At 35.2% G+C, this 24,159-nt stretch overlaps 1 protein-coding gene across 1 annotated transcript in view; it reads right to left on the bottom strand.

Annotated features, from left to right (window-relative positions):
* LOC113240639 overlaps positions 1-24,159 on the bottom strand; it is a 36,659-nt gene that overhangs the window by 11,443 nt on the left and 1,057 nt on the right. The window contains exon 2 of the mRNA XM_026477990.1: positions 1,617-1,732. Within this exon, the coding sequence (XP_026333775.1) occupies positions 1,617-1,708 (92 nt within the window). The 5' untranslated portion in view covers positions 1,709-1,732. The remainder of the gene's footprint in view (positions 1-1,616; positions 1,733-24,159) is intronic.

Genomic DNA, 24,159 nt, shown 5'->3' with positions numbered 1-24,159 from the left:
TGGACATTTCTATTTGTCCAAAATATGATGTCATCTTTTAGCTAAACTGTATATGAATGGAAAGCTTTTTAATAATTTTACGTTTATTACTTTATCACATCCCAAATGCTTTTAATGGCTTTGTAGTTTGACATTATCATGATGAAATACGGCACGTATTTACGATTCACCAATTCTGGGTGTGTTGTATGAATTATAAACTTAAAACTTTCCTGCCTATTCTAAAAATGCGCGATAAAATATTATTTTTTAAAGTGTCCGTGATAATACAAAGCATTAAAATAAAAATGTTCTTTTTTTGTTTAAAGTTAACTTGTGACAAAAACCGTACGTATTTTTTGACTCGTTACTGTACATTTAATAATTAATAAACAACAATATATAATAATAAGATTTTATAATTATTATTTTTATTGAAAGTTGAAATCGGTTACCGGTAAATGAAGGTTTGGAACAAGTTTAGAGCTTTGCTTATGTTACATAATATCGATATTTTAAAATGAGAAACTGCATAAGTGTACGCCTTAAGCGTGAAATTTGGTCCATTAATTATTAATGAGTTAATAATAACGCACACACTCAACATAGTCCCGCACTAGGAAAACCCTGAGTCGCGGGTGCCATGGACACACACATAGACAACCACAAGTTACACCCAAACTCACGAAAGAAATAAGTGTAGGCTATACAAATATTTCTCCCGGCCCGGGAATCGAACCTGGGACCTTTGCGTGACAGTCTGGCATGATAACCGTTCGGCCACGGAGGCAGTTATATATTTTATGCATCCAAATCAAAAACTTCTCAACATTTACACAAAAAACTAAGTGTTAATTTGTTTGTACTGTCCTTTTTTTGTAAGTTTATATTATTTATATCACTGAAAAATTAGACTCATAATCTATAAAAACGAAGACATGCAGAATTATTTCAACACCATTGATTGCTTGAACAAACTCTACTCCGCCAAATAGAGTACCTCTTTCTTATCACCTTGTTCAATTTACATTAATGAAGCAGTTTCTACTAATAAGTTTAAATATTACATATATTAAAAATAATTAAATTTGAATAATCTTATAAATTACAGGTTTTTTTATGTTACCAAGTGACGGAACGAACAAATCGTGCGTCTGATCGTTAGCGACATGCCTGTCCATAACAGTTGCAGTGCCACACAAAGCTTTAAATCACAAAGATCTTAGGGGCACTGCTACTACCCATGTGCCTGTAATTTCATCAGCACCCTTAGCCTTCAAAATCGAAATACAGTAATGCTCTCATTGCTGCTTGGCGGCAGAAATAGGTTAGGCAAGAAGTGTGTACGAACTCTATCACAGCTCTACCGCTCTAGCACAGGAGCTCTACCGCAAAGGTTAGTTACAACACAAATATTGTAATTTAAAATATATATAATATAGTATATGCACGTGTACACTACGTTACACTAAACACAACTACATAATTATTTAGTATAATTAAATAAAAACAATGAGGGAAAGATGAGAATCTATACCAGTTACCTGTAATTTAGTACTCTTGTTTACATGTTTGTTGTCGTTATAGATAAATTATAATTGTTTCTTCGTATTCTACATCATATGAACAGTACGTACCATTCTCTAATCTGCTGCATTTCGTCGTCATGTCCTTCGGGCAGCGGCTTCAAGCCACGCATGAACGGGTGTGAGTACTTAGTCGCCGCCATGCCACCCTACACTAGCGCTGCGCCCTGTAAATGAATACATACTTTATTATTGCATACAACAACAGCAATATTCAATATAAGTATAACCCGAAGAGCGGTTACACAAGGCTTTAAGCAGCGATGCAAAGTCGATACAAACGCTATGCAAACGCAATACAAACGCGATGAACGTTTTAAATTAATTAGCTAATTTATTTATTTAAGACATTTATTAATTTCCAATTAACAACAAAACAAAAACAACAACAAAATAACAAAACAAAACAATGTGCAATAAACCTATATACATATTTTTCGTACATAATAATTCAACATACCTACGCAATAAATGATGCAGTCGCGCGTTGGCATTGATGCAATCGCGCGTTTGTATCGATGCAGTCGTGCGTTTGTATCGACGCAGTCGCGCGTTTGCGTCGATGCAATCGCCTATACGTCGCAAGTCTAGCGATGCAATCGCGCGTTTCACAAACGCGTTTTGTATCGCTGCTCAAAGTCGCCGAGTGTAACCACTCTTAGAAGTCTACGAGATTATTATTTACACCGTAAAGTTGTTTCCACGCGTAAAATGCAATCACGAAAGAGTTACAAGGGTCTGTAACCTATACACGCTTACTCCAAAACCATTGGAGAGAAATTAAAAATATGAATAATTCTAATCCATAATACATATGTATATAATTTCCCGAGCCAAAGTTTGGTCTCCATAATAAAACTCATTCGTACTGATTTCCAGAATCACTAACCGAAAACCTCGTATTTGCGATCTCATTATATAGAGCTAATGATAAGTTTTCATTACTAATCAATATTATTGGTAGTAATAGAGAAAGTATTAATGAAAAATAAATAAAACGATTTTGTCGATTCGACCTGAGCTACATTTTTGGAGGGAAAAGAAAAAAGATGGCGGATTATTTGATTGACCAACAAAGCTTAATAATCGTAAAATTGTACTTTTCATTGAACCACTCTCATATCTTATATTAATTTACAGTACCTAGTAACCTTTTTTGACTGCATTACACAGTCGTACGTTCATGTTTAAAAAAATATCAAGTTTAAATAAAACGGGAGCGGTACCACAAGGAAGAGTTTTACACTAGTTGGAAGCAGGGTTTAGAAATACGCACATATATATACTCCTTTGTTGTTGTTCCAATTTGGGGGACCAGCAAAGTTATTACGCATCCAGAATGATAAAAATTGGATAAGCTAATTAATAATGTGCATACAGGGTTATTTGTAAAATTGTAACAACCTCACAGGACTGTATTACTAACATACTTCTGTTCCATGATTTTTAATAATTGGTCAGATTTTACTTTCATACAAAAATAAAAATATCTAAACAGATCGCTATAAACGGTGATAACTCTGTGCAAAACGCGGAAATCGTCGTAAGACGCTTGCACGTGTGAACGTACTACCTTACTACTAAACAAAAGTGTCATATACAAAACAAATAAAAAGAAGTTGCTTTGTATAACTGTAGAATAATTCGCACAGAATCTTATTTTTGAGGAATAAATGGTACATTTAATTGATGCATTTACTGGCATTAAACAAAGGGTATAGTATAAAGCAAAGCAATTACATTCAGTAGCAGTAAAAGAGCACAGCTTTGTGAAAGAGCTCGTCCAGACAAGTACTGCCACCTCACCAATTTCTGCCGCCAAGCAATAATGTAAGCATTACTGTGTTCCGGTTTAAAGGGTGCTGGTGAAATTACAGGCATATGGAACTTGTCAAGTTACATCTCAGAGTAACAGGCGCATTGTCAGTGTCCCTCAGATGTTTGCGATTTAAAGCTCTGAGTGGCACTGCAACTGTTATGTACAGGCGTGTAGCTTACCACCAGGCATACATCCTTGTTCGTGTTTTTGTTCGTCCCGTCACATGATATTATAAAAAATAATAAGATTATATGTTAAGAAAAACTAACTAAACTAAAAAAATTGAGCAATTGAAAATATAAAAAAATATTTACATATTATCTGTCTGGTGCAGTAACCGGATCGTAACACCCTGTCTATTGAATCTTTACTCAATTTAGATTTATTTATTTTCTTCTCTTTAGAAGCAAATAAATAGATCTACAAGATAGACGGCAGCACGCCCCTGCACATAAAATTGTATCGTTGACATCAATGTTAACTGTGCACGGTCAAACTAGTATGAAATCGCGCCACACTCACATGAGCCTCGTTTATACGACCGTATCACCCCACTTGCTCATGAATGTAAATCACCTCACAATACGTATGGAGGACAAAATATAGAGCTTGAAATATTGCCATCGACTCACTAGTGAAGAGGAATTTGCACTCTTGGTGTAATAATATTAAACACTAAACGTTTTTTTCTCGGACTGATTTATAGTAAATATTAAACAACATAAATAATAAATAAATAAATAACATTAGTTAGAAACAATTTAGAAAAGTTTAGAAACAACGACTTAACTACAAACACACAGACCCGAAACAATATAGAAAAGTTAGTTTTTTACCGGGCATCGAATCCGGGACCTTAGAGATAACGAAACCATTAAAACCGGTGTGCAAGCCACTGGACCCTTATTATGTTAGTACCTTTGAATTATCCTAATATCTTAACCTAATTCAAATATTTTCGGGATCCCTTTATGTATTTCCCGATCCAATGCATATAAAAAGGACAATCAGGCTTATCACTAACGACCTCCAGGATGCCATTAATGCTGTCCCGAATCGATCGAAATACAAAAGCAGTTCGTTGTCTGATTGTGGCATATAATTATCATCCCAATGTGTTTTTTTTTTTCAGCCCTGAAAAGGGTCTTATTTAACAATCATCATTGACCAAAAAACAATTTTTTTTTAAATCAACATATTTTTTTTATTTTAATCCGCCAAAGCCGTACAACGTTCTTCCTTGTCTAATGCATAGACTACATCTATGGCCGTAACGGTTTTTCGTTTCGCATGCTCCGTGTAAGTTACACTTAGACTATGGAATTTTTTTTCATCCTCTAAGAAGTTACAGCATCGCGTATGACATTTGCTAAAAATGCTACCAGTACGGCTAGCACGACAGGGCGCGAGTTGCGCGAGAGCAACGGGATATAGCGCGGGATATCTATGCGAAAACAGCAGTATCTCGCGTTAATTGTCGCTCTCGCGTAAGTCGCGCTCTGTTGTGCTAGCCCTACAGAAATTCGTTTGACACCGCCTTTTCTTGTTAATCTTCTAATTGAAGGTTATATTATGTTGGATGTTGTCTCTAAGAACTTTACTGTAGCGTTTCGAACATTTCGGATGCGCTGCGGAATCGAAGGCGCTCTATCAGCATCCAGGCATTATTACGTTGCACACGATAGTTGACGCACAAATATAAAAAGATTGGCAGAAGGACTTTTACGACTTTAGTGTTTTTAACAAATCTGCGGGCCAACATGTTGCATCGTACTGCGTTTCATAAGTAATAAGACCATATCTGCAAAATGACAATAAATAACAAAGTGTAAAGATTAAGAATTATTATTATTATTAATGAAAGTTAGTCGAAAACTTTTTATTAGAAGAGTTATAATATTTTACATATACATAGTTTGTTTCATGTAGTTCGTGTTCTTTTTATGACTTTTATTTATAAAAACACTTTTGACGTATAATCACATATGGCCTTATTATACCAAAAGTATAAGTCAAAACCCAAGTGTGTGAATTTGGATGAAATGAGTTATCTAATAATTGCAGTGTGCTTTTATGCATTTTTCAATGGTAGGTATGCTTATATCAGGCATGTAAATAAATCGCTTCAGTGTTGCTCATAAATCTACTTATCGGATGTCACATTAGAAAAGAACATGAAAAATACGCTACAATGAGTTATTTGATTCATTTTACGAAAATTCACAACACCTCGACGAACCTTTGAATCATACCTCAGCGACGTAAAAAGCCTACAAATTTTTGAAATGTTTAGTAATTCTTGAAACCAAGTATAATTTTAAGGCACGATGAATTAATTATTTCTAAAAATACTTCCTGAGAAAGTAAAAGTTCAATATTTGGCGCAATTGAAAAGTATTAAAAAACTGAATTTACTAACTTATAGGTATTATAATGTAACATCCTAGCTTTCTAATTCATTAATTATATTAATTTCTAAATTAAAAGCAGCTGAGATACTGTTGCTGAGCCTAAGTTAGTAAAGAGTTCGTCATGCCATAACTGTACTTGTTACTAAATCTCTTACCTGTCTCTTGCAAATCTCACATCTAACATTACCTCGAATTAATTGTAATAATGTCACTGACTGATTGTAATAAACGAACGCTATATACGGGACTGTGCAAATAGTTAATTGTTATGCAAGGCTGCAAAGTTATGGTTTCAAGGCACGACGAGACACAAAACAACTTGCTGCCGAGCGAAACACACAACTTTTCACCTCACTATGACGATGGAAATGGTAGATGAAAGAAAAATAGTTGAACTATAAAAAATCAGTTTTCTAAGAAAAAGTTTACCTTCGGTTGCGTTCTGGATTTGCAGCTCATCAATTTTTATTCTTGCTTGTTGTACTTATAATTTTGTATGAATTAGTGATTATTAAAATGATTTTAATTCTTCGACGAATCAAAATAACAATTACTTGTCATTGTCAATTTAATATCAACAATAATAAGATTAAAATATACTAACAGAATTTATATTACATAAATAAGTAATGTACGACAAATCGCGTAGTTGAACGTGTCATTGGTTTTTTTTCATCGAAAGAAAAAGTTAGGTGCACCAAGTGCACCACAGTCCATAATCAAGTTCGAATTTCAAAAACCCTTTCCACGCTAGCTTGCAAAAAAACGCTTTTGCGCGCAGATTTCTAATAAAGAAGAAACCTTTTCCGAGCTAGTGAGGTGAAGAATATATTTTACGCTTACTAGAACTTAAGTTTTGAGACTTTGAAATACGACGATGGGAATTTGAAATGTCGTAAGGAACATTTTGTCGCGAAACTACAACGAAATGTCGCGACATTTCAAAATTCGATACATCGACATAATTATTACCCTTACTTATATCGACAGTGAAATTTCAATTTTCCGAACATGAGTGTCATGGTAGTAAAAACGTTATGATACTCAATAAACATGAATATTACTAATCCTAAAAGATTGCGTAATACCTAGAGAACAATAGAAAATGTAATCAAGGTTTTAAACTTGTAAATAATTCGACGAGACTGTCATATTCAATTATCGTTATTTAATTTAAATCGTAAAGATGTTTAAAACCGGTGATTTTAAGTGATAAGGAAGCAATTTTTTTACAACTGCCGAAGTGTTGGTGGTTCCACGCAATAGTTACGGTTTGCTCGTGTTAAAATTCGGCGGGCATCGCGCGATTACCGCATACGCACTCGACCAAGTCGCGCCGGCGCAGATCTAAGTACGTAACTCACTTTCTTCTGGTAATCACTTGCTCACTTGTTAATTATTATCATTTCAGGTTGCTTGTATGTATTTTAAGTTTTGTTTGTTTATTTTTAAGATTACATTTTCAACCTCGCTAAATATAATAAATATTACAATTTATATTGTAAGCAATGTGTTAAAATAACACAGTCACGGACCTTTCTTAGAGATGTTATATAAATATGAATTCATGAAATCAAACAGGTTCGATTGTGGCATTTTAATAATAATTAATGTATGCTCTTCTTGCACACAAGAAAGATAATTCAAAGATAAAAAATCATTCTAATTATTATAATTATAATAACATACCATTAAGTGTTTTTGGTAGCAGTAGAGCTCCTCTGAAAGATCTGCCACCAAGCAATGCGAGCATTACCGCGTTCCGGTTTTGGAGGGTAAACACCCCAGTATACGACGGGAACGTATACACGCGGTTGCCGCGCGGCGATCGCCCAGTTACCGCGATTTCACGTACATTAATGACGACTCTGAATTCTATTTACTAGGCAACAACATTTAAATTCCTCGGAATAATACAACCGCGCGGTCACCGCGTAGATCAAAGACAAGCCAGCTTGGCTCGCGCGCCTGAGACGCTCATTTAAGTTAAAACGTAAAAGCGAAATAAATAGAACGTATTTTGCCATGACAGTTAGATGCACGCGGCGTGAGCGCGATGAAATTCGTGTCGAATAAACGCGCCCGAAGAGTCCGTGATATTACAGGCACTTGAGACTTGTCAACTTATGTCTCTGGGTGGAAGGCACAGAGGCTGTGTCCCTCACATCTTTACGGTTCAAAGCTCTACATGGCACTGCAACTGCTATGGATAGGCATTTCTTCGTACCGTTACTTGATATCATAAAAAAATTAAATGGAATCAATATGTAAGGTCATCTTACCAACAAAAAAATAATCATCGAAATTGGTTCACAAATAATAATTACGTGACGTACACAAAAATACCATCGATTTGAGAACCTCCTCCTTTTTTTAAAAAAAAACCTACGAACTCGATTGCTCTTTGTATTTGTAGACGCGTAATTTTGCAGAAACTGCTATAATTACAAAAAATAATCATCCAAAAAAAGGGGACTTCGTATTCTGAAAAGATAAAAACCAACTTAATTGTTATAATTTGAATAGTCGTTTCGGTAGTTCGTAGACTTGAATAGTCGTTTCGGTAACAGAAAAAATTGTATCCATTGTCGTTTTTACATTTATATTTATACATTTTATATAGCAAACACCGTATAAAACATTCCTCCAGCAGTTTTTCGTCATCTTGTTTTGAGAATGACAGACAAGCTAACTCTAGCCGAACTTTTCGTTACACTTCCCATATTGCTTAACAACTTGTTACAAAGGTGTAGTTTCTCTATTCTCTATTCGAATAGTCGTCCCATTCAAATTTCAAGAAAATATTCCACCTCGAAGGGAGGCAAATCCGGGGATGAATCCGTTTTATTGAACTTCGCCTATCTTCCGTTAACCGAATTCAATAAAACTTAGGATATTGAATTCGGTTAATAAAGCATTTAAACCATTTATTTTCACACACATAACAAGTAAAAAATAATTTACAGAAATGAGAAAAATAATAGCTTTTTATACAATTTACAAAATTAATTAACAGTGATAATCACAATTTTAAAAAAAGAACTAAATCAAAATAAAAAGGATAAAGTATGTGTGTCACAGACACGAACTCGGGAAAATGTTGCAACCAGTTTGTAATGATTTCAACCCTGATTTTCAACCCGACCCGGCCATGGCAGCTCTACGTGGTCGATCACACACACAAATCGCTATGGTGATCCTAAAAGTGATCTGATGATGGAAATGGTAGGCAAATGACAGGAACTCCGCAATAATGTACAGTAGCTACCTTGTGTTTGGGTTCATATTCATTTTGACGAGGACTGCCATATGCGTTTCAGTTATACTCGAGGAGACCACGATAACGAATACAGGGAAAGCGGATAAAGTAATTTTTGAGATCGATTTCATATAAAAGTTTTTCTTTTGATAATACCAAGGAATCGAACCAATAAGTCGTCCAAAAACGTAGAGATGCAGAGTTGCTTCTACACTATTGATTTCTTGAACAAACTCTACTCCGTGTAGATTTGGGAAATAATGTAGATTATTCTTTCTTTTTTTTTAATTTACATTAATGAAGCAGTTTCTACCAATGAGTTTAAATATTATATAACAATAAAATTCTTATAAATAACAGGTTTTTTTTTATGATGCCAAGAGACGGAACGAGCATGTCGTGCGTCTGATGGTAAGCGACATGCCTGTCCATAACATTTGCAGTGCCATTCAGAGATTTCAATCGCAAAGATCTTATGGGCACTGCCACTGCGCCCGTCACGCTGAGACATATGTTGACAATTGTAGCTGTAATTTCAATAGCACCCTTAAGTAAGAGTGCAGCCTTACTGCTTGGCGGCAGAAATAGGTAAGGTGGTAGTACTTCCCTGGATGATCTCTTTCACAAACAGCTCTACTGCTATCAAAACTTAGAATTATTACACATCCTAATAAAGCACAAAATGACGTCAACGTTAACGTCAGTGGCGTTCTCATAAAAACACAAATTAAGTTTATAAAAACAAGTAAAGTAACAACGGGGACCAAGAATAATAAGTCAATTTAAAAAAATTACATGTTAAATGTCGTGGCATTATGTTTTTACTGCCATATTATTTATATATTTCTTGGGAAAATACTCCACTAATTTGTTATTATTACTGATACAAAGATTGAACAATATAAATCGACCGAACAATGTAATAAAATTATTTTAAGTAAGATCAGCTGACTCGGTCCGTAACTCAGTTGGTAAGAACGGTAACTAAACATGAGAATAACTGCTGTATTTGCAAAGCGCACTAAATGCTATATGCTAAATTTTTATAATGCGCTATTTAAAATGCTTAAATTATAGCATCTCAGGATGGTGCTATACTGTAACAACTAGCAAGAACCGCGAAATAGTTGACCCTTACGAAGTTATAGCGTGTATGGTCTATCTACGGAACAGGCTGCGGGTTTCTTTAAAGGTCCGGCTAGCCGTATGATTGTTAGTTTAACACTGATATTTGCGTAAAAAAGTCTTCACTTGTTTTGTAACTACTAAATAAAAATACTAAACTAACGTTTTCCAATCCAAGGTGAAAGACAGAAAAGTTACCTTTGCAATTTACATAGATTAAATTAAAAATTTTGTATTGTGTAATACCTTTCATATTTGTGAAAAGTAGATGATGCTTTCTGAACAACTACACGTTAAATTCAATACTTAAATAAGAACGGAAAGAAAAATATTTGCTAAAGTATTTACACGTGAGCGCTGGTGCAGTACAATTTGATACGGTCAGTAATAAACGAACGACATGAACATTTGTATGAGTTTGCCCTAATATAGGTTACAGCCTACAGCTAGTGCATATCGTTGGGAATGGGCAAATCCGCGTATGTAGTATTGGTAAAAGGCGCGTATCTGCACTAAACTAGAGCTAGAGTAGGGCTTCTTATAAAAGTAGTAATATGACCATTACCGTGTTTTGAAGGGTAAGGGTGCTAGTGAAATTACAGGCACATGGGACTTGTCATTACGTCTCAAGGTGCCGTGCACTGTGGCAGTGCTCTTCAAATCGTTATGATTTAAGCTCTGAGCGGCACTACAACTGTTATGGACAGGCGAGTCGCTTAAAACCAGGCGCACAACATGATCGCCTCATCACTTGGTATTATGAAACAAATTTTACAGGAGAGCCATTTAACGTTGTTACTTTATTATTTCAATGGCTATGGCTTTTATTTTTGCACACTAAGCATTAAATTATGTTGTCTACGGACTCATAACAATAGATTCCCGTAAATCACTCTAATTTGGTTGCCACGACATTTACGAAGATTTGATTTGACCACTAAATTACCGAAATAGAAACTCATAATCTATCCCCGACGATATGTAGTATATCTCGTAACTATGATAATTCGTCGGGGATAGTGCAATTACGCGTAACTAGTATTTCATTATGAGTCTCGATTTCGGTAATTTAGTCGTGGCAACCAAATATACGTAATTTACGGGAATCTATTGTTATCAGTCCGTAGACAACATAAATTAATGCTTACTGTGCAAAAATGAAAGTCGTAGTCATTGAAATAACAAAGTAATAACGTTAATTCCCCACGCAAAATAGGCGCCTTGACGTCGAGTTGCGGACACCAGCCCGTTGCACCAAGTACCAAGTACCAACGTTAATTCCCTCTCCTGTGAAATTAAGTTTGATGCATATACGCGCTTTTTACCAATACTACATACGCGGATTTGCACCATCACAATCCCCGACGAATTGACAGTTTATTCAGTAACCGAGCCCGAATTTTGGCGCTTTGGTCGGCTGTCAGTGCACAAACGACGTTCATGCTAGGTCCGAGTTTTCAAGTCTTCTCGTATTTTCTTTATATTCGGATAGGACATAATAATATTTAAAATTTTCCTCAATAATCCCAGAAAAAATCCAACTACATGGATATCACATAGAAGTGGACAATACAACGTAATAACGATTACATTAACAACATAATAACAAAGATTGGCCAAGGAAAAGATTGTCTAACTCAAAGATTACGTAAACTAATCCAAGGTTGACTCTAACTGCCCTTTTTTTTTACAGGTTGACAGTTTGTTTGTTTTTTCAGAGGTTTTATTGACAGGTTGGTCAATTGTTAGTTCCTTATTTTATATATATAAAATAATTGATGTATTATAGTAAATAGTCCTCTAGAAGTCAACCGGTAACTTAAATCCAAACATACCTACGGACAATAATCTCAGTATAAAGTTATAAAAAAACCGACTTCAAAAGTAATTCATCCCCTAGCTTGCCACCCTAAGATATTAGGAGAATATATATTAAGAGAATATTTTCTTCAAATTTAAATGGGACTACTTCCTATATATCATACCATAGCCATACGGACCATATCCTCTTTCCAACAAAAAAATCTAGGGTCGGCGGCCTAAAGCACATAAGTAAAAAAAGGGCTTCATTTGTTAATATATAATTATATATTTTTTTGCGTTGTTTATAGAGTTGGACGATGTGACGAGAATGATAAATTAAAAAGACGCCTCTAGCACAAAGTTACAAATTTATGGAATAACAAATAAATTTTACTTATGTGCTTTAGCCGGTAGATGTATTCATTTAAATGAATGATGTTGGACTTTGACTTACATACGTGCTTTAGTCCGCCGACCGTAGAAATAATCATCAAAATCGATTTACAAATGAGTTATCGCGTAGCATACATACAAAAAAAACATACAGTAAAAATGAGAACCTCTTCCCTTTTTTTTTCAAGTCGGTTAAAAACCAGTATTCATGCACAAAATTTATACTTTTTTTTCTTTTTATAATACTAAGTGACGGGGCGAACAGGTCACACGCCTGGTGGTGGACGACTCGCCTGTCCATTACAATTGCAGTGCCATTCGCATTCGCGAGCTTTAAATGGCAAAGATTTGAAGGGCACTGCCACTGAACCTGTCACCCTAAGACATAAGTTGACGAGTCTCATGTGCCTGTAATTACACCATCTCTCTTACCCTTCAAAACCGGATCAGTATTGCTCACATTACTGCTTGGCGGCAGAAATAGGTAAGGTGGCAGTACTGCCCTGGACGAACTTTCACAGAGTTCTAATTTACTACTACTAAAACTACTAATTAGGAACAAGCAACTGTACGACACTCGCGGACCTAGCGCGGTTGAGCGACTCAATTTCCATCACAGCCAAATGGTTCATTCAGTCTCTAAAGTAACGGCAAGCAGTTCACTAAGTGAAGCTATTTCATTAAGGTTCAGGCATTATAATAAAATAGAGATTTCAAAAAAGTGTTATTTAAAACTTGAACTGCTGGAGTCCGTAGCAGAGACGTCACTATACAAATAATATTTTTTTATGATATCAAGTGACGGGACGAACAAGTCGTGCGCCTGGTTGTAAATGACACGCCTACCTATAACGGTTGCAGATCTGAAGGGCCACTGCGCCCGTCACACTGAGACATAAGTTGAAAAGTCCCATGTGCCTGTAAATTCGCCAAATATATTAATAGTACAGTCAAGAGCGCGTCAAGCTTGACACTTAAGACTTAAATGCAACTTACGATGAGAACAGTCCAAAATGTCAAGCTTGATGTGCTCTTGACTGTATTTAGCAATAAAGTCCTTGTCAAAGTATTGCCAGGGAAGTATTGCCATTTCATCTATTTCTGGCGCCAAGCAGTAATGTGAGCATTACTGCGCTCCGGTTTTATTTCTAAACTTTATTTTAAGTTAGATATTTTTTCTATTTTAAGTTAGATATACATTTTCCCCACACCTACTTGAACCGTACCATACCATTTGAACTATCAACGTTTCCCACCATAAATATAAACTTATTCAAAAGAATAATATGACCGGAACGAAGTCTGAGGGCTTCAAGGAATGTTGATGAATACATCGAGTATATAACCAGAAATAAAGACGAAATGTCATTTAACTTGTTTAAAAACTATTCTGCCAAATCATTACGGTGACAACTGCGCTCCGGGTGTCGTTAATTGTTTCACTTCAAATCGTCCAGTTTAACTTGATTTTTGCTATAATAGACGAAAATTGAAAAATTACGTATTTAATATTTAATTACCAATGAAATGTGATTTCGTTTGTTTTGTAATAGACTTTTTGCTATTTTTCCCACACCACCGACTGGAACAGCCCCCCATTGTTAGAGATATATCTTAAAGGGCCCGAAACGTTGGTTTATTTGAAAAAACAAATATACGCGATTTTAATCCGGTTAAAAAATAGTTTCATTTCCTATGATATTATCTTTATTACAATAAATACAGAATATTTTTGGAATATACGGAGACGTACACACAGGTCAGTTGTTGGCGCTGTACTATCAGCTTTCTAATTTGTGATTTCAGCTCAAACGAGAGTGATATAAGGTCCATTTGCGTGATGAGTTACCAGGGATGGATGGCCCTTATTTCGTCTCTATTTCTGGTTACATGTATATTCGATGGTTTTATAAGTTTACTTATTGGCTTTTGGCACCTTCAATGACAGTAAAAGAATTAAATGTAAATAACGGTGGATTTGGTCGTAAAACAAATGGTGCCGTTTAGTGCAATGCCTAGACCGATGAATAAATAAACCTCTTGATTGCGAATTGAATTTAACCGCGCAACTTTGAACGACTTGGTATTTTTAAGTGAAAACTGTCTTAAACAGAAGTGCCTCTATTACTATTAGAACCGCTGTCGCCAAAACTCACACGTTCATAATTTGAAATACTGAAAGTTTGATAACGATTGGTTGTAGTTTCTAATTTAAAAAGAAATAATACATTCTGAACTGTTAATTATACTCAAACTTTAACCTGTTGGCATATCGTTCAAAGTTCAATACCTATTATTGCAAGTTACGACGACGTTTTGATTAAATATTAAAATTTCACCAATGCGCTGCCATCTAGCGGTCAATAGCTGATCGACGATGAATTCGAGATGTTTACTTAGTTCTTCAATCAGTACTAAAAAACCGACCTCAAAAGTCATTCATCCCCTAGTTTGCCACTCTTGCCGGTGGAATATTGTCTTGAAATTTTAATGGGACCACTACTGAAGTAACCTCTTTCCAACAAAAAAGAATCATAAAAATCGGTTCACAAATTTAATTACCGGAGTCATCGCGTAACATACATACAAAAAAACAGTCGAATTGAGTAACTTCTTTTTTTAAAGTCGGTCAGTTTTGCACTCCAAACTAGCAAAACAAGGCATTTTTCTACTAGATAATTGTCACGACCATAACGTATAAAGCGAAAATGGCGGACTGTGCATAAATATGTACTGTTGTCACACGTAACACGCACTAACTTAACTGCCTCCGTAGCCGAACGGATACCATGCCGGACTGCCACGCAGAGGTCCCAGGTTCGATTCCCGGGCCGGGAGAAATAGTTGTATGGCCTACAATTATTTCTCTCGTGAGTTTGGGTGTAATTTGTGGTTGTCTATGTGTGTGTCCATGGCACCCGCGACACAGGGTTTCCCTAGTGCGGGGCTATGTTGAGTGTGTGCGTTATTATTATTATTACTAAGCACTTCTACTGTATTTATTGTTCTGTGGACGCGCCCCATTGGATAATGCGGAGTTTTGACATAGTCATTTAGCTTATTTTACTAGCGTGGATATCATATGCTTTTACATAGCCCACATAACAACACCATCATCAACCCCATTGTACGCCCAATGCTAGGTCAAAAATTCTTAGTGTTTTGGACCTTCTTCGACGTGCAAAATTTTGTGAAGTTTTTCTTCACTGTTTACGGCAAGTGTTGGTACAGAACATTCACTAATGAATGTAACTAAGAAATTAAAGTCAACTGTCAGTCGACCTCTTAAGCGAGAAGCAATCTCTTTCCCACTGGATTCATACGATACATGCAATGGCATGGTTATTAAAAAAATTGACGGACTTTAGGTACAATATTGACAATACACAACTTCATAAATGTTGTATGTTGTATGCTTAGAGGATAGTTATATGTGTTAAATTTAATTTAATTTATATTACGTGTGATTGTGTTAGTTTCCAATTTTATTTTCAATTTTTTAAATTATGGTTTTCTATTTTTATTACAGGCCATGGCAGAATATCAGCGAGGGCTATGTAATTATCATAGTGCCGAGCCATAGACTTTTTTGACATGCTTTTTCTTTTCTTATTTGTCGTAACTTTTTTCTATTATTTTTTTTTTCCTATTATTTCTATTGCTTTTTTTGTATTTATGAACGAATTATTTAATATTTTATAATTGTTTGGATTTTATCATTGACTTACAAATAAATGGACGACGGGTCTAATACAAAAACCACGAAAAAAATGTCCCAAGTCAACCTATTCGAAATTTAAATTGTAATGTCATCGCAGTATCGCGCTGTCAGTCGAACAAATGCAGACTAAAGCGGAGTTTGGCGCTCTGTATACGATTTTAGCGCCTTACAAGTGCGGACACTTTTTAGCGCGGACCCGACGTCCATATAATTGTAAGTCAATGGATTTTATAATGTATTTTGCATGTCAAATAAAGACTTTTATTTTTATTTAATTCGGAACAAACATATCTCCGTGATAATCATTAATGAGGCAGTTATGTAAATACATAAGTTCCATCGACGTATAGTCTAAAAATGATTTGGTAGAGAGCAATCAGTACCACGGTATTTTTAAATGAATACGTGACTAGTAGAATTTATTTCAACTTATGAACTGGACCTTTACAGTGAATTTACTGTATTAAATTATTGCGGTGCACGAAAGTAGCCTAATCGCAATGGCGTCGATATAAAATAATAAGTAGATAACAAAAATATCACCGATTCGACGTAAGTAAGGTTTATTCCAGGAAGCTTACTTCCTGGAATCACATACAATGAAGACGCAACTACAGTAGGCTTGACAGCACACCCTCCCACCAATGTTTTCATCTAGCTATGCCACTGTATATTCCGATTCCCATACAATTCACAAAACACCTCACCATGCAGTCATAATAATTTTAACAACTTGCTTGTTTTAGTATCCTAGTAATGCCATCTATTAGTGGCGCTCTGTACTAAATGCCTTGTAGTGCCGTTACAATATTTTTATAATTTGTATTAAAACAATCACAAGAAGTAACAAACGTGAGCCGTAGTATAATAAGATAAGTAATGTAATACAAACGTAGTAGCGCGGCTTGTAGGTGTGAATGCCCACTGTATGACGTGTACGGGCGCACACATTTACGTAATCTCGCAGAGCACTCGAGTTGCACAGCGCGGGTTGTCACACGGGCCATTCATTATAGAATTGAACCTTTCACTCAGTGTTTAAACCACATGAAGTAGTAGACGTGTTTATTGTTGTATTTATAGTGAAAAGGAAAATTGAAAAGGAGTGCCTTAGATTCAGAAGTGTTCAGCATTTTTTTCTATTTCACAATCATCCCTTAATCGAGATATTAATCCGCGGTGTTAGTATAAATCGATACGTACATAAGTACTGCATTTCATGCCGGGTTTTCGAGTCTTTCACTTGCCAACGCAAGTTGGCTGGGTATACGACATAGGAATTTGCTTTTCGTGATGAACGTTCACGAGTCTTCCACTTGACGTTGCGGGGAAACATGCGCGCATGCGCGGCGCCTTGCCTTTATTATGGTTGTAGTGTGATTGGCCAGCGATGCTGTCCTCCGCAAACGTCTAATGTTGCTTGCGTAGAAATATCAAGCTTGCTAGATATCACAGTCACGCAATGAAATCCAACGCAAAGCAAGCGGCCTATGTAAGCGAGCGATTCGTCAACAGTCCTGCCTGCACGTACGCGACAGATCTTTGCGTATGCGCGAAGCGAGTCACGCATTCAAGCGAAAAACACAAGTGAAAGACTCGTGAACCCTACATAACAAAGGTTATTTCAATATAACACGAAAACACTGTGATGAACACCTTATATTTTTCAAATCATATTTACACCCTGTAGGTACAACTTAAATTATAAAGTGACAACTATGTGACAAACCATAGACGCGCCGAACAGACGAAAGTTACACAACTTTTCTTATTATACTGTGCTTGTACTCAGAATAATCACAGCCAGCCCAAGCAAAGTTACGTCAAGTTACACTATTTCCAACCTGTTTACCATAACCTGCCACGGCACCTGCCCTTTACCACTAATTTATTACAATTTTATAAATATCATCTGGTATTTGAATGTGGTGCTTGTTTATCATTTATGTATAATTGACGTGTTAAATTAAATATTTATATATACCCATGTATAAAAAACTACGCGGACGCTGGGCCAGTGTTACATAAACTAATTACTTTGTTTAAAATGAACACCACCTTTTTTTGTAAACCAGAAGTTTTGCAATCTAGCTGTACGGTAATTAGTCAAACTCTTATTTACCCACCAAGCTCTTAAGTTTTGCGATTGTTACACATAGGAATTGAAACAGATCTGCATCGCGTATAAATAAAAACAATAAAAAAACATTTTTTTTTTTCAAACAATCTAACGTTTCGAGACCTTTACAGGCCCCAGTCAGACGTGACCATGAGACGTAACCAACGTTTGTTTGAGAAAGAAACGAATATGCGTGATTTAAATAGGAAACAACTTTCGATATCAGTATTTGACTTTACGTTATACATATACGTATACATTAGAACTGTTTTCAAATTAACTAAATTAACATTGGAAATGACACTATTTTTCCGGATTTAAATCGTCACGGTTGACAGTCAACCGTGACCATGGGACCTGTGAAGGGCCTGAAACGTCGGTTTGTTTGAAAAAACAAATATACATGATTTAAATCCGGAAAAATAGTTTTATTACCAATGTGTAACAATCGCGAAAACCTAAGAACTCGATAACTAAATTAACATTTTGGTGACTTTCGAGATAACGGTACATAACTAGACTCGTATCTTAAAGTACAAAATCACTGAAATGCAAAAAATGGGTTGTATATACAAATTTTGCAGGCTGATTTCACATCGCATTTCCTTTATATTCACACACTGGCTTTTACCTATTCTCAAAGTAATACATCCATAATCCCAATTAACCCCATTGATAAGAAATTTAAAATAAACAGAAAGTTTTGGCATCTCCTGAATAATATGAGTTTGAGAAAGTAAGACATAGAAATGTTAAATTATAATTTTTCTTCGATAGTTTAATTTTCTGACATTTTTTCGCGGGAAATAGTTATTATCTTTACGATGGCCATTTTAAAACCTCTCTGACAAGTAATGCTGTTTACACGGCAAATTTTTGAAATTATAATTAAAAATATAGTTTTAGACAATGATATATTTATTATATTACGTTTTAGACGCTTCAAAAGCTTTATTTAAATAAAATAATATTTTTCTCGGCTGTTATAATGCATTATGGTTAATTTAAAAAAAAATGAAATGTTCTCGGATTCCCTGTTTGATTACAATTACTCCGAGACTACCAACATTAGAAAGCTTTGCAAATCTTTTCAATCTAACATGTATGTACCTAATAAGCTAATCCTAAGCAATGTAAACCGCATATTTGCTGCAATTATCATCCACTGAGTGGAAGGGAGCAGTGAAGTTACTTTCGTCCGAGTGTCAGTGCCCGGTCCGTCAGCCTCTCACGTAACGTATACCGTAACGTAACCGTTACGTGCATTTTCACGTTACGTTGTTGACTCAGGCGATTGTTTTAGCCAATAATTTTGGTTTTCTTTTAATAAACAAATTTGTTTGATTCAGAATCAAAAGACGCCATTATCAAAGGTGGTTGTAGGAATTTTCCCCGTAACATCTCGCCTGGGTACTCATTGCTGCGTTGAGATATTTGTTATTTACGCTGTATGTTACATAACACGGTACCTATATGGAAAATTGTACGCTAATAATTTTTGAACTTGCTGATCTCGCGTATATTATTGAATGTGCAAAACACGCTGACTTCACAGTACATTTAGAGAAGTGTAATTTATGTTAAGAAGAATCGGAATTTGTGTTATTAAGAATTTATTTAAAATTTATTAGGAACAAAAGTACCTAAACTGGCACTCTTTGACAGTCATCTTTACAAAGTTAAAAAAAATAATTTAATAGCATCTTTCATAGTTGAAAATTTGGCATTTACCAGCTTTAAATTATCATTAAATCAAAACTTTATACAAAATGTTATACAGACTATGCATATTTGGATGACAAAAATTGGGAAAAGAACTGTTCGAATTCTTAGATTTTCGCGATTGTTACGCATAGGATCTCACTCAACCGTGACCTTGGGACCTGTAAAGGGCCTGAAACGTTGCGTTGGTTTGTTTGAAAAAACAAACATTCGCGATTTAAATCCGGAAAATTAGTTACATTTCTTTAAAAAACAGTTTTTTTTTCTAAATCGCGTATATTTGTTTTTTCAAACAAATCACCATTTCCTACTCTTTATATTTCCCGTGACCACGGCTCTCTGAAATGGTAAAGTCATCAACTTCAGCCATTTTGAAAAAGATAAATGTATGCGATTTCGGTCATTCTTGAACCAATGTCCACAACCTGATTTCCTAATTTAGCTGAAATTATTTTCAGAACTTTGACAAATATGCTTGTCAATAAATGGTATAAACAAAATAAAAGAACAGCCGGCATTATCCATAAAAATCCGTTTTTATAAGCACCATCAAGTTAATTTGTTTGTTATCACTAGAAATTATAGCTTCATAAATTGCAGCTCGTCAATGTTAAAGAAATAAGTTACAAAAATAGCTATTTGATACTCACCGCGACATCTGGTATACCAATTGGTGTTAAATATAATGTCGGGTCTACGGTATCTTGTGTCGCGATTAGCAGTCAAATCTGAGTTATCGGTCCTTGCTTTAATATAGCAAAATTACAGTCGAATAATCTCACGACGACGCCGTTGTCATTTTATATTGAAATTTCAATCAGTGTGCTGCCATCTTGCGGTCAATAGCTGAACGACGATGAATTCGAGATGTTTACTTAAGCCGGGTACTCATTAGATAGCTGTAACTTTAACGTGCAGATACAGTAACGAGGTTCTACTGTATACCCTTGAAACAGTCGTCAATTAGACGGCTCACTGCGAACCGCACTCATACCGCTCGCGGCATGCTCGCGAACCACGTACATTTTTAGTTACATAACATGCAACGGTTATAGTTACAGCTCACTAGTGAGTACGCGGCTTTAGTTCTTCAATCAGTACAGCGTACTAAAAAACCGAGCTCAAAATTCATTCATCCCGTACTTTACCACCCTTAGAGGTCCACCTCTAATATTCCAATATTTTCTTCAAATTTAAATGAGATCACTACTGAGATACCCTCTTTCCAATAAAAAAGAATCATCGAAATCGGTTCACAAATCGCGTAACATACATACAAAAAGAAAACAAAACATACAGTCGAATTGAAAACCTCCTCTTTTTGGAAGTCAGTTCTAAATCACTGCATAGGTTAGTTAACATTTTATAATTATCTTAGTTAACATTATATACCTATTAACTCCCTCTCTTTTCATCGCTACTTGTTTACTTGAGACACATTGGACTTCTCAACTTATGCCTCAGGGTGACGGGCGCAATGGCAGTGCCCAAATCTTTGCGATTTAAAGCTCTGAGTGGCACTGCAACTGTTATGGATAGGTGTGTCGCTTAAGACCAGGCGCATGACTTGTTCGTCCCTTTACTAGGTATCATAAAAAAAGTATTATTTTGTACTGCTCCATAATTAAATAAATAAATATAAACGGCAAGACTACACAAAGTTGTTATGTATGGGACTTACTTATGTATTTATTTACGGTAATTTCTGTTTATCACGTTTTTTTAATGAATTACTTGCACTTACAGGCACTTTTAAATTTTGTCCTAATTTTGTATATTTCATAAAAGAGTAGGTTTTTTTTAACCGACTTTTAAAAAAGGAGGAGGACTAAACTCCCGCTTGTGAACCGATTTTGATGATTATTTTTTGTTGGAAAGAAGGTATCCTCAGTGTTGGTCCCAAATTTGAAGAAAATACTCCACCTCTAAGGTTGGAAAACTAAGGGATGAATCCGTTTTCGCGCACTTTCCGGTAACCGAATTCAATAAAAGTTGGCAAATAGATGTAATTCCACGAACTTTCGCGGTCGGTTTTTTTTTAAAGTTACAATTTTATCTTCTGAAACAAAATCTAAGGGGCACTGCCACTGTGCCCGTCACTTTGTTTCCGCGCATGTTATTTGCTCCGACATTTCTGACCCGTTTTCGATGGTTGTTTTTTTTTTTTGTTTAAAAAGGGGTATCTCAGTAGTGGTCTCATTCAAATTTGACGAAAATATTCTACCTCCAAGATTTATTGAATTTCCTCCACTTTTCATTAACTGATTTTCATAAAACTTGACATATAGGTATAATTCCAAAGAAAATAAAATGGTTTGGTGACATAGAACTGATCTGGAAATGGAAATGGTAGACAGATGAGAGGAACTCCTCAACCTACCTTGTGTTTGGGCTCATCATGATTAGTTCTAAAGACACTTTTATCTATTCTGCGTTTAAATTGTCGGTCAAGAAGTCCCGACAACGAATATAGCGAAAGTGGATAATCAAAGTTTTGAAGACGGTTTAAAAAAAAATTACAAAAACACCTCTCGTCACGTGGTATTATCAAAAAAAAACCTCAGGGTTACCTATTTATACTTTAAAAACATGTACGTATAATTAAATTTGTATTGTTTTGATATTCAATTATTTTTATTTTTTTGATATGTGCCATTGATTAATTTCTTATATTATTCTTATGACGTTATAAGTAGTCATTTATAGGATAAATAATTATAAATTCAGCTCCTGATGGATTTATTTATTATTTTTCGTAAAATTACTCCACTAGTTTGTTATTATTAATAATACAAAGATCGAACAGTTAGAAAAAATTCGAATCCGGCCTGATAGAAGGATTTTTTTCTAAATGTTCGTCTAAATCTTTGTATTAATAATTATAACAAACTAAGTAATTTCATAAAAAATAATTGAATATCATGATAGTGAAACATTCTGACATTCAATAAAAAGTTTATACGTATGTAGGTACAAGTTAATTACCGTACCTTGTATAAGATAAATTTAAATAATGTTAAAATAGCTAAGTGACTTGATGTCATAAAAAAATCAATTAACGTCGTTGACTTTGCGTGCAAACAAAGTATGACGTAATAAGATACACCATCAATACAGCACTACTTTAACTTTTAACAAAAATAACTATTAAGACTTGATGCTACCTCAGCTCGAATTCAAATTTTTCCCGTACTAATACGGTTTGTTTTGCATAGATCGCGCGGCCGGGACACTGGCTTTATTTCAGAATTGTTTTACAAACGAAATTAAGGACATTTGAAAAAAGTATTTCATATAGTTAAACGTGTTGTATTTAGTTCAGTTGGTGTATAAAAAAAAATCATTGGTATATAGATTGGTATATATAAAGTTCCTATTCAACACAGCGGTTTTCTTGTAAAATTTCGAGGTAAGTTTGTGTTTTTTCTCTATCGTGAAAATCGGAATCGTTATTTCACACCGTATAGTAATCTAGTAATCAGTGTACATTATACATACATACATTATATAATATCCTCAATTTTACTATATATTTTTTTCCGAAAAAAAAAAGTTATGCGGTTTCAACCAAAGCCATTTAGGGTAGTATAGATTCTTAAATATGTCAAAGATATAAGTATACTTATCATCAACCCTTAGACATCCCACATGACGAGGATAGGTTATACTCGAACTGATGGGACCAACAAGTCGTGCGCCTGGTGGTAAGCGACAGTTGCAGTTGCAGAGCCGCTCAGAACTTTAAATCGCAAAGATCTGAAGGGCACTGCCATTGCGCCTGTCACCCTGAGACGTGAGTTGACAAGACCCATTTGCGTGTATTTTCACCAGCACCCTTCAAAACCGGACGCATTACTGCTTGGCGGCGGAAATAGGTAAGGTGGTAGACCTTCCCTGGACGAACTCTTTCACAACGAGTTCTACTGCTACTACCCTTACGTTCGTACCCTTGGTACTTGTAATGATAATGCTTTATCTCACGAAAGTCATAAAAATAAAACGAACTACGTGAAAGAAATTACGTATACGTCAATTTGTACAATTCACCTATTTAAAGCTTATATAAGTTGTCTATTAAAATCGACTCGTATTAAAAAGATGTCATTTAGCAGATATGACCTTCTTAGACCACAAGACTGTGAATTTTTACCATTCAAGCAGGCGAAAATAATTTTAGAATCAGATTTCATATGTTACCTATGCTCCCTTATAGTATTTCAAA

Source organism: Hyposmocoma kahamanoa, unplaced genomic scaffold (genome assembly GCF_003589595.1).
Source record: "Hyposmocoma kahamanoa isolate Upper Pololo Valley unplaced genomic scaffold, ASM358959v1 160, whole genome shotgun sequence".
NCBI lineage: Eukaryota > Metazoa > Arthropoda > Insecta > Lepidoptera > Cosmopterigidae > Hyposmocoma > Hyposmocoma kahamanoa.
This window is presented reverse-complemented; position numbering and strand designations above follow the sequence as displayed.